The 13,186-nt window shown below is 37.9% G+C and overlaps 1 protein-coding gene across 8 annotated transcripts in view; it reads right to left on the bottom strand.

The window, feature by feature from the left end:
- Positions 1–13,186, bottom strand: part of CHID1 (chitinase domain containing 1) — a 106,590-nt gene that overhangs the window by 74,702 nt on the left and 18,702 nt on the right. For all 8 annotated transcript variants that reach the window (XM_080593862.1, XM_080593860.1, XM_080593861.1 and 5 more), the window contains one exon: positions 7,247–7,339. In XM_080593862.1, the coding sequence (XP_080449988.1) occupies positions 7,247–7,339 (93 nt within the window). The remainder of the gene's footprint in view (positions 1–7,246; positions 7,340–13,186) is intronic.

Raw genomic sequence — 13,186 nt, 5'->3', positions numbered from 1 at the left:
TCTTGCCAATAACCCAAATACCATGCCCTGTAAGGACATACTGCTCAATTACCTCTGGCCTGTACTAGTAAGCATTTTACTAAGACACAGGTAAGAACAGTGGCTATTTTGTATGCTATTACATAAACCAAGGATCGGGGTCTCATATACTTCAAGCATTATCATGCTAGACTTCGTAAAATTACTGAAGCATAAAGCTGCCTTGTGTTACTTGGAGTTTCTTAACAACTGAATCAATCCATTTTTAAAATTGAATTCCATGTATCAATCATGATTAAAGTGCATACCAAACTCCAAACTCAAAAAAAGCAGCAATCACTATTTTAACAGGCTTTTTACCTGTAACTGCAAACTCTCTTCAAAGAGAAAGAAACACTCATAACAGTATGTTTTTGTTTAAGGGATTTCATGTGTTTACTTCAGATTTTACTCCTTCTGACTTAAAATTCCATAGAACTTTAAGAGAGAAAGAATCATCTGCTATTCAAGGAGCAGCTACTGTCCTATAAACCTAAAGACAGGTATTGAAAAAGGATATCAATCACACAGGCCATAAGTTGCTTGTTACATATCCTCAGCATCAATATGCAAGTAAAAAGCAGTGTTATATTATGAAGTTAGTGATGCAGCCAATGCCATTTTTTTACTGCTACTTTGTGCAAAGGATTCTACTTTAGGGGACAATAAAATTCCAAGAAAAGCGACCACTAACAACCCATCTGTAAATATGGAGTTACTTAACACAGTGTTTAGCCTAAATAACATTTTTTTTAATGACTTACTGCCTTCAAATCTGATCCTCAACTGTTAGGCCATGTTGAATGTCTGTAATAAACTATAAATGCCAGAAATGCACCTAGTTAAGGTATGACCAAGTTTCAAGTCCCATTTGCCTTTTTAACAGCATATTTAACCCCAGCTGATACCTCTATCTATGAGCCTTTTTAAAAGCTGACTCCTAATTTAAACAAAACAACAACAACAAAACAACAACATTACAACAAACACAAAGCAAAAAAAAAAACCAGGAAAGACTAGTACCGCTACCAAACCAGAACAGAGCATAAAGGTAGTTTACTCCAGCACAGCTACCCTATTTGGAAAGAGGCTTGTGATACAAGTAAGAAAAACATCCACACAGCTTTTGCCGTTGTAGTTTCTGCAGTAAAATCACTGAATTGGTTCCTTCGCTAGAAAAAAAAAATATATATATATATAAAATATATATATATAATATATATATATATTATATATATATATATAAAATCACATTTAGAACCACATATTTAAGCCAAGAATTTTATCAAGCACAGGATTAGTCAGCACAAACAGAGCTACCCAACATCACCAGTTATTTGGTGACCAACAAGCAGAACATGCCTGGCCACCCACTGCTGTTTTAGATCCGGTACTCTCAGAGTTTCTACATGCATCTGCATCCATGCATGCTAAAAGCAGTAACACTGTCTAACATTTTGAGGCAATCTGTTGAAAGACAGGCTGGAAGCCTTCAGCAAACCATCTGCACTAGCAACCATTTACATAACACAACAGCCCTAGCACCTCTTCTCAGACACGCACAACCACAAGTCTCCCATCCCAAAGGAGAGTCACTGCATAACACACACACATTTCAGATGACAGCTTTGTCTCCTACTGTTTCTCCCTTGCAGATCGCTTATGTCTGCGGGAAAATCATACAGTTCCTGGACATCAGGTGGATGGAAGTGCTAACTATCTTATTTTATGTTTGCCAGCAAGGTAGCTCCACATGCATTCTCTGGGACAGCAAAGCTTGCTAGCAAGATTTCTGCCTCCCCATATATTCCCACCTCTTCATTAGGTCAGTGCATCTGTCTCCAGACAACGTCATAAACAGATGCATTTAAAAATGCTAGAGAGATATATACAAGGTCTGCTTCCCCCAAGACTCCCCAGGTGAGGCTTTCCTTTAGCCCAGAACATTTCGAAATCAAACCAAGAGCCAGAGGCTTTACAGGATCCTTCAGTTATGAAAGCAAGCTTCAGCTAGTGGATCTCTTAGTTTAAGTTGTTTGCAAAAGCTACATCTGAAAAGTTAAACAGATGACCCAGCATTTCCTCACTGCATTATACAAATGATCTCATGTACAGTGATGCATTTTCCAGACTGTTTTTCCTGAAGCAAACCAGTATTTTTAGCTCTTAAAAGTGTCTCTTCTCAGACAGTGTTTGCTGCCAGACTGCTTTGATCTTAATGCATATCAAAGAAGTATAAATTACAAATTCTTAAATAAACTGCTTACATTTAACTATGCTCTCTTTAAATTTTAATCAGGGTAGAACACAAAAGAAACGATGTTTCAGCTGCTAGGATCCCAGCTGGGTAGGGTATTCCATGTCTCCTTTATCAGTCCTTTGCCAGCTGTTGAACTCTAAAATATTATTTGATTCTTGATGATACTTATTTCCATGCCTTTTGCTGTCTTTTTGATTAACAGTCTACAGTGACTCCAGCAAATAAAGGATATAAGATGCATTAAAGGACACTTCAACCGTGTGGAAGTATTAAAACCCAAAGTGAGTTTCAAGACACAAAGAAGCTGACACAGGATTTAACACACAATGGAATGCAAGTTTCAGTAGAAGCCTTGTTATCCTATAAATCAAGATTTTCAAGTACAGCTACAATCTAAAAAGCAAAGCAAGAAAAAAGAAAAAGGATTCAGTTTGCAGATATCATTAGATCCAACAGATTTCTAAGCTTTAAAGCATCTGTGGATTGTGTACTTTTTAGGATGTTTCCATAACTGATAGCTGCACTTTCAACTACCTGTTTACCCAAGAAGTTCAAGTGTTTCTTCTAGTTAATGCATTAGGAAGACATGAATGCAAGTCAAAGGCTTATATAACAGTATTAATCTAAAAGAATGTGACTAATTATTCTCCTGAGCAATCAAGGTTTATGATTAAATCCCAGAAACCTTTGGAATGCATAAGAAACAAATTGTTTTAGAGGAATGAGACTTTTCAATTCTTTCATATAAGCTATGGGTTTTATTTCCCAGGGCAAGAAAAGGGGACTACTTCGCTGCTCCTGGATCAAGGCCATTTAAGGGCAGGCATGTAATACATATTTCATGTCAAAAATTGTACCTGACAGACAGCTATTCCCAGCTCTACCTGTAAGAGGGCAGCTCTAAATCTCAAGTCACAAAGTTTTTGCAACAGTGAACCCACTGTTCAGTATTCAGGACAGCAGCAGGAGGCGCAATGGCAATGCAAGGTCCAAACCAGGGTGTGGTGTTACACTTCTTGCTAGTGCTGACAGTTACTGTAACAAGGCAAACTGACCAAGAGGAAATGTGAATGCAGGGAGCTTATACTAGCTTCGACTCCTTTTTATGGATTTAAAAAATTAGACTGTAGAAACGCATGTGACTGCATCTAAACAGAACAGACTTCTGTCTTTCTGGGCACAAGACTGAATCCAGTAGCAGCAGTATCACAATAAACATCAATCTTAAGGTCTGTGCTGTTCTCCACTTGCTTCCTAACACCAGGAGTGGATGCACCTTATTGTAACCATTGTTCACAGCAATTACTTAAGTTTTAACACTGCATGTATTAGCATTTTTAAAAGCATTTGTGTGATGAAGTGATTGATAGAGCATTTCAGAAAAATGTTTCAAGTGTTCTCCTTTGCTTTATCTGTAACAGACTACAATTAATAGCAACAGAAAATTGCTTTAAAAAAGGAACTTCAGTTGGGATGAAATGTAGATCGTAAGACAGCAGCATGAAAGATTAGAATAAATGACAGACATGAGAGAAGACCTAGTTATTTCTCATTATTTTTGACTCAGCTGAAGCAAGAGAGTCTCAAAGTATTCTGTTATCACTGAACACCCATGTGATGCAAAGTTGTACCACTCCACAATTTTCCAAAGGAATCTGCAAGAAATGAACAGAATGAATTGTGGAGGCCTGCCAGTGTTGCAAAAGTTATCTCATGAGGAAGGATCAATTTTCCAGGATTTAGTTTCTATGTCTATATTTCTAAGTTCTGCAGTCACTCCTGTGTGATGCAAAGATTTAATACAAGAGATACCACTTTGGTTTACTTTCAGCCATGCTAGCACTTCTATTTAAAATTTCTATGGTAGTAATGAAGAACATATCTGCCCAGTAGCTCTGATTACTTGCAACATGTATGATGCCTTACCCTGATGAAGAAGTTATGATCAAAAGCTCCCTCGTTTTTAATATCCTCAGCATCTTCTGTAAATGCTGCAATTTCTGCCACCTCCCCGCAGCTTGAGCCTTCCCTCATTGTGCTGTGATGCTTACAAGAGGTTCCAGATTTACATGATGCAACAATGAAGAGGAGAGGCACCATGTGCAGGACTACATACCTGTAAATACTCTACTGACCTAGAAAGCGTATGGTCTCAGGACTAATTTTGGCCTGAATTGGATTTAACATTTCACAAGATTTGGAGTGCAGCAGCCCACCAAACTGCCTCAGGGTTATAGGCTGTGTATTCTGATACAGGGAGACCATGGAAAACACAGAGTACGAGGAGGAATAAGGAACAAGCCACACTAAATCTAGAAGAAAAAAAAAAACACGGCAAAAATTGCCAGCCACACATGGAGGCAAAGGGATTTTCCATTAAATTGGCTACCTCATTTTGATGGTATAAAACGTTTGCACCATGCAATAGAGAAAAACAATAAAGAAAAATCCTCAGATACTTTTACAGAAAAGAATCTACAACCAGATTTCATCCAGCTATTGAAGCACAAAATTACAGGTGGGTATTATTCTGGACTTACTGTCCTAAGTAGGCAGAAAGTACGTATGCTACATTCAGGACTCGATTTGGACAGGTTTACATCACTAACATACAGTTGAGGTGACACAACAGAGTGGAATGCGAACTGCTCTCAACACATAAGCAGCTTTTTAGTCACCAACATGTTGTCTGAATTGTCTTAGCAGGCAGCACTTAAGCTCAGCTCAGATCCTTATAGGCAGAAATGCTTTGTTTCTCCCTCATGCTAGGGGACCTCCCCACAGAACTCAGTGAAAAACTCTTTAGATCACTGCAGAGAAAAGGCCAGTTACAGAAGATATAAGGCATTTACAAGCTTGCTCGGGCATTCCATTTTCTCAGCCTTTTTGGCACCTCGAAAATGAACGTATTCTGAAAGATTGCAACAGCCTACAAGAAACGTAGAAGTGTGTCCAACACCATCCTGAAACTGTGCTGTTGAACCGTCATAAAGCTGTAGTGACTGTAAGCCAGTAAAACAAAAAAAGAGGAAGTTGTAATTTTCTTTCTTGCTGATAAGTCTCACCTAAAAAATGCCTAATAATGGCTTTCCATTTAAGGTTGACTCACATTTCTGAATTTTCATGTGCAGATGCAAAGCTGCTGAACAGCCTGAAGAAAAGAGGAAATTTTGAAAGAAAAAAAAAATCTTTCATTGCTGACTATGCTAATATTATAAATCTTCCCCAGTTATCGTTATCAGGAAGTCAACTCCAGGAAGCCAAAGATATTTGCACAGTTACAAGGAGGTACTATTCCACTCGGTAATATTCAGAGATAAGGAACAAGAGTGATATAGGATCAGCACGTGTCCTATCAGTCACCTATTCTGCAGTTAGCACAACCCTTTGGAACACACTGAGTTACTTTATGAGGACTGTTCCACATACTTAATCCTATACAACAGGTCATGCTTTGTCACCGCAGTCCTGCATGACAGAAGTCCTCACCTTAAACAAGTAAAAAGCCTATCTTAAACAATTATAGTTACTTGGAGTACCTTACCCAGAGTAAGAGGCCATGCCATGCGCTTATTAACTTCAACATTTGGCCTATCTACAGTGTAACAGAGGCACTCATTGACTTTGAGGGGCAAGGAAAGGGAGATGGGAATACAAAGATTTAGAATCTGACAGTTTATGGGATCAGATAACCCCTGTTAGCACAGCTCTCTGTAAGAGATGATGTATTCCTTGCAGTATATCCTTGTAACACTACTGTGTATCATGAACACTTGTACACAGCAGGACAACAGATAGCTATGCTCACAATACAAATGCCGGGCATCTTTTGACCTGAAAGGGCACTCAAAGGTGAACAAATGTTACCAGATAGTTCTGCTGGATTGTTAGTAAAGCTTTATAGCATTAGCATGGCCCAGACTTCAATTTGAAATGACAGCACTGCAGTTCTATTACTCTGCTAATCTTCTGAATCACCCTCCACCCAAATGGCTTCAGTTCTATCTCCTCACTCTTACGTGGATATAATCACTGATAGTCTCATCCTTCAGTGTTTCAGTCTCCTGAAATATAGAAATACTGCAGATCCATTGGCTTTCAGAAAAAGTAGTACAATAGTACTAGAGATATACAGAGTGGAAGAATCACAGTTTCATCATATGTCTCAAAGACAATGTAGAATCTTTTCTTAAAAATGCAAAACTATAAAAAAGATCCAAATTCCTTTCACATATATTGAAACTACATTCTCACTTTCCAGTTTTTGTTGGTGGTGGATTTCTTTGTCCCCCAACAAATATAATCTTGGGAAGTAAATATCTGCTATAAATATGGAAAGATAAGAACTCCTTACTGTTATTGAACCAGAAGAAGCTTATCAACTGTCATATATATCAGATTCAAATCATTGCACAAATAAGCAGAATAATTAACAATTCTAAATATTATCTTCTTACTAAATGCATTTTTGGTACATATGAATTACCAAGTCAAAACAAACAATTTTAGAAAAAACACAGCACTATTATAGATATAATTCCTTCCTGTAGCTCTGCCTTTCTTGCTTCAAGAACAAGCACTATCTATCATTGCTGAAATTGTGCCCAGAGGCTCAGGAAGCTTTTTATATGCTACTTTTATGACATCCTTTTCACTCCTTGGCAGCAAGTCATTAAGCTCCACAACTGCTTTGCTCTTCTCCTGGAAGTTCTTACCAGACATTATGGGTTAACACCACAATAGGAGGTCCTTCCACAAGTTATTTTGATATCAAAAGTTCTAAGTTATACATGATCACATGTAGTTACTAAGACTCCACAGTGCAACATGCACGAAGACATGACTACCAAACTCAAACCATTTTTTTCATTTAAGCAGCACAGCTACAAACAAAGCTTTGATTTTATTGCGTAACAGACAAGCAAGTATTTCTCATCTGGAATCTGCTATTTAAATAGGAATACTCACCCTGCTGCAACTGCAGGAGGGATGACCAGTATGAGTTTTAGTCGTGCTTCATGGAGAGCTTCAGAAAGGTGAACAAGCAAGTGAATCAGCTCCCTGAAATATAAACATAGTGTTAGGGGGACAGACAGAAAAATGGTGCTACTGATTGACAAGAGCAAGTTAACAGGTAACAGCAGAAATAATTGAAAAGATGCAGCTGGCAAGAGATCCAAACATGTTTTCTAGTGAATGACCATAGCAGAAGATTAAAGGCAGACTAAAAAGGGTTTACCCTCTTACAGGACTAGGAACGCTGAACTGCTGGATATAGTTTTATTGTATCCTGTGACCTCCTTAGGGCTAACACGTTTTATTGTAACCTGATGATGCATTGTTAGCACATAAAATCAGCACATCTTATCAGAGCAGGTTACCCCTTGAAGTCATATTCAGTAAAAAGGATGAATCAATAGAAACACTGTTCTCGAACAAGCAACTGTTGAATAGAATCAAGTTGCTACTGTACTACCACACATGAGATCTGAGAATTTGTGAAGATGCTTTCACAGCAAGACATGCAGTCTTCAAGGCATGTTTCTAGAAAGAGGCCTCAAATATCTGTTTGTTTTTTGTTTTTTTTTGTTTCTCAATATATTACTGTTTAACTACAAAATGACTTAAATATCATATCTGGAAGTATCATCTCCCATATGCATAATTTAAAGATTTCTCACAAAAGCTATTTTCATATCTTTATTTCAACAGAAAAATAAATTCCAAAAGTCTCTTCACAAAAACTGTTTCTAGCCTTCTCAACTTGAAGAGTATGTTAACAGCAGACTGCAGAAATGAGAAAGTTTAACGTTATTATTTTCACCTTAAGAGGAGTCCAACATGACCTTCAATTCACACCGTAAACATGGCCCTTCTGTGTATTTTATATAATTTACATCTTCAGAACAATATCAAGTTCCCTATTTATCCACCAGCAGAGTAGATCCACAAAAGCAGGCAGCTATCAGCAGGAAATTCTAGATCTGCTCAGAGCTATGCTTAAATGCTTAAACTTGAGTAGAAAGCAACTCCACAGCCCACTTCAGCAGGCTGGAAGAGCTGGAGCAGGAAAGGCAGGATATACACAAGCAAACAAGTTGTTTGCTCCACTTATCAAACTGGATTAGACCTGAACATTCAAAAACAATTCTGGTACTGCAATGTCCCTTCAAGGCAATATCATCCTAGAAGTATTCTTCTAAAAGCATTGATTTTCTGTAGAATTATCCATCATGGTAATTAACGATGTTTGACTTACACAATGTAGACTCTATTCAAAAGTAACCAAGTATTTTTATTTTTGCTAAAACAGTTCAATACCCACTGAAAACTTCACAGGAATGTTACAAAAAACTCTTAAATCCTTGGCAAAATCAAACAAAACAAAAAAGCAAGTTTTATCACTTTCCCAATACCATCAACATTTTGTGCTTACCGTCTGCAAGTTGGCTGTGCTGAACAGCTCTTGCCAACGAACCAGTATAGTCACCTGTATTTCTCATCCGGGGGGACACGAAATTACAGGTATCAGCTCTTAGTCCGTCTGCAACACGTACTCTTACCGTTCTTATGCTGGGAAGGCAACAGCTTTCCCTCCCATTCCTTACCATATTGCATTTCACATTAAGAGTGTCACTATTCAGACAAATCAATTACTGCAGAGAAGAATCCTTTTCCACGGAAAGCATTCAAAATTACAACAATAAACTAACACGTTTATCGACTCCAACATACACATCACAGCTCCCACATGACACAGTCCTATCAAAAACTATAATCAGTATTAGAACTAGCTAAGCCTTCTTTAATACTGACTTCTGTCTCACGGCTAAGTGACCTTTTAGCTAATTATGGCCAAAGTAGTACAAATATACCCTCTAAAAGATGTCAAAGATGCTACTTGTAAGATGAATTTGATCAAAGAATCAATTCCTCTGGTATTGAGATTATTCTGCACTCTTCATCAGCAGGATCTCTTCTCTGCCTGAGTGTCCTTGTTAGCCGTAGACCTCTGCACCATAAAAAGTATCTTCTGACTTCAAATTGTTTAGAGGGTAAAGGGATAGAAGGAGGGGCAAAATAGGACAAAAACGCAACATAGGCGCAACGTCAAGATAACACTTTTTTTTGGGGATTTAGAAGCAAGGCTGACACCCCAACCCCTGCTGCAGCTTCACATATCTGCTCCAGCTCCTAACACTCCGCTGTACTGATGCAGCATAAGAAAAGCAGCTGGAATTATTTTGAACCAGATGCAAAAGAAAAAAAAAAAGTCAAGTCAATGTTAAATCCAAGGTTTCCCCCTTCCTCTGCAAAGTAAGATGTTGGTGGTTGGTCAGCAGAGGTAAAAAAAAAAATATTATATATATATATATATATATGTATACATGCACACACAGTCAGAGAAGCAGGGATGCACTCACATAAAGAGTGACTGCACAGAAGTAGTCACATTTACAACTGGAAAGGCATGCAGTGTAGGCAAGCCTTGCATACAGCAACTCTGCAGCTGTAAACAAAGGGCAGAGATTTGTGGCATGATACAGGGCCAGAGGCACGGTTGGGATTTCTGTCTTTATTTTGGAGCAAGCAGACAGGACTAACTAAAAGCAAATCCCATCAAAACAGCTTCCACCTTCCATCTTTCCTCCAACAAATCCAAGTTAACTTCAACTAGGAGTAGGTCAGGAAGAAAAGGTATAGCAGGACAGATTCTTACTCGAGAAACCTAGATTAACATCTACCCACTAACTTGTCAAGCCAGGTCTCTTGGCTCCAAGACCTTTATTAGCAAATCTGACCGGATTGATGGTTAAAGACCTCATTTAGGCTCACTTCTATTTATCAGACAAAATAATTATGTAAATCAAATGTGCACTCTTCCCTCCTGCCCTAAACAGCAATAGCAGAATGCTCATTTATCGTGTGCTATAAATCAAAACTTTACTGGGTCCCAATAGCGCTTTCCAGTGTTCTAACACAATATTTTCCCATATTACCGCCAGTAATTTTGAAAGAACTACTGACTTTTTAAACATTATAATGAAGTGCAGGGAATTAGGAATAGAATCAGTCTTCCTGAAAAGGCTACATTAAATATTTACCAGAGGCTTCACCATTGTCAAATTTTACTTCAGAGTAGTTACTAAGACATTGGCAGCTTTAAGACCATCTTGAGAAAATTAAGGTCTACCTCAATCCAACACTGTCAGGCCTTCTATTAGCACTATCATGTGGAAGGTCAATTTTTAAACATTCATGATTTTGAAGTATCTTGTCCCCTATGAAGTATGCACACCTCCAAATTTTCCTCACCCAAAGTTTGAGAGAAAGGTTTTTTTTGGAACTCACTTTTTCCTAACACTGCTAGTCTATTGTGTTTGGGACATCCTGTAACAATTTACTTTGATGCATAAAAACAAGCTGTCATTGTATTTGAAAAGCCTCGCAGAAGACACTTAAGACTGTTAGATCCTCCCCTTCAGTTACGTGACCCTTCAGAACCCTGCAACTTTCCAACTTCTGCCACTTTCTTGTTAAGTCAGTGCTCCCTGAAATTTATGCCTTGTCAAGAAAATTGGACAGAATAAAGCTGTCTGCTTCAAGAAGAAATTGCCCTTTTGTGCCATTTCATTGCCTAGTTAATACCAGAAAACTGGAGTGAATTATGACAAATCTTTGATTAATAGATTAATTTTTTTTCAGGGACTAACATGAAGGATAGAACTGCCAGAAGAGCTTTTTGCTCCTACATTCCTACCAACATTCATAAGATGTCTGAAGGTCATCTTCGGCAAGATTTGCAGCACGTGGTGACAAAAATCATATTTTTCAGACTGATTCTGTGTGATGGCAGTGCCATCTGTCAGCTGATGCCAGACTGAGCAGAATAATGTGTACACTTCTATGTACACTATGAGATTCTGATGGGCACATTCATGCCTTTTTTTTTTTTTTTTACAACATGACCCAGGTCGGGGGGAGGATAAAAGAAGCAAAAAAAAAAAAAAATCCATACAGTAAATCCACACATGAGATTAGCAAAGGAGACATTGTCCTGTCTGGTTGTTAACTAAATCAACTGAGAAAGCAGAAGTTCTGCTATCTCAGTATTTCTGCCGTGTGTATTTTTCTAACCTTAATCACCACAGCACGAATAATTGATTTTTTTTTGCAATAAAATAATCCATCAATAAAGTTTTAGATAAAAAAGACAATTATATAATTAGGAAGCAAGCTTAAACAGTAAAAGGCAGTAACATATATTAGAATTGAGGTAATGTTTGCATTGGATACCTTGGCTGATTTCGATTTTCATTCAGAAAGTAATTTCCTATGTGTTAGAATAAAAGATGTAAAGCTGAGTACTTTTTCACTGTGCAGTGATTGTCAGCAAGACAGAAGGGAGCAAAGAGCATTTCCTTGCAGTTAGATGGAGTCTTTTATCTCACAAATTTGACTTTACTTATTTGGGTATCAGTAATTAGGAGCTTCTATTCTCAGAAACCACAGGAAAGAAGGAGGTACCTACAGAGGGCTCTCCAACATATCCGTACGTTTACTGCAACCTGACATGGTCAGTGTTAGGCCCCTCCAATTTAGGTCCACACACACAACTCCGCACAATCCAGGCTATTCAGATGGAATAGGTGGTACTTCAGCATCTAAATCTGAGAACCTAATGCCATTTTGTACATCCAAAGGTATACAAAATATGCATACACGATTGCTGTGCAAGCCTCAAGGCATCCAGGGCCCTCACACCCTACACGAGCAGCCAGAGACCAGGCTGCTTCGGTAATTTAGCATAAAGCCAGGCAGCTATATCTAGGCACATAATTCTCTTCTATAAAATTTACACTCAGTTAAAAAACAAACAAACAAACATTTAAATGATTATATAAGAGAAAACAGCATGAAGGACTAATATAATTTAAGGCTTCACTTTTCTGAGCATTACAGAGCAAGAACAAACAGCAATCCTAACCCGAAATAAGAATGATTACAACATTAAGTTTTTGTTCTTGAAAACAAAAAATAAGAATTAAGTTGGTTCTGCTTAACAAGATGTTAACATAAGATACATAGTGAGTCTAAGACTAGATAATTTCATGTCTTGCTGGATGCCAGCAATATAACTTCCTAGCAACATTTCACTTCTGGAATACCAGCTAGGATAAACAGGAAACTGAAAGCTCTTTTTAGGCAACTACTCATTCCTTGCAAGAGAAATTTCCATTTTTTTCCAATGATGCAATGAGAACCAAAAATCAGGATTTTTTTTCTAGAAAGATGCAAAGGGCTGAAAGGGAAGTAGATCAGTTTGCCTCTTCTTAAAAATTCACAGTGATTACAGGTTCTCAAAGAGGCTGATGAGAGACCTTATGGACTACAAGAACTTTGCAGAGAACTCACACTATTACCTAGTTATGCAGAGATACTTATAAAACTTCATAGTCACAAGGCCTTCAGGAAGTTCATTTTTCTAGGTTCCTTTGCAGCCTCATCTGCCTTAAGAAATACTGGTACACTCATGTTTAATAGCAAATACCTCTGCCAAAACGTATCACGGCACATCGTCTTTAGAGAGCAGATGCTGATGTCACAGTTGAAACACAGCAAAAGTTCTTTCTAACTGTAGATCAAGCACAAAAGTTCCATAAGCAAATCCCACTCTCTAGACACTGTCTGATAAAGAAATCTGTGCTGTAAGTATCCCTGCACCACTAAGGCAGTCCATAGAATGGCATCATGAGTCTTTTTCATAATGGTGCTAAAACCAGGAACCATTTCCATGGCTTTCTCCTCAATGTGGATACATAAAAGGAAGCACTAGAATAATTGAGTGCCATTTTATGATTTATGCATTTAATAGCTAGAACATCCACTTACTCAGGGTTTTTAAAA

The sequence above is a fragment of the Anser brachyrhynchus genome (assembly GCF_964034855.1).
Source record: "Anser brachyrhynchus genome assembly, chromosome: 5".
NCBI classification, from domain to species: Eukaryota; Metazoa; Chordata; class Aves; order Anseriformes; family Anatidae; genus Anser; species Anser brachyrhynchus.
The sequence above is the reverse complement of the archived record's forward strand: the minus strand, read 5'-3'. Positions and strand labels throughout refer to the sequence as shown.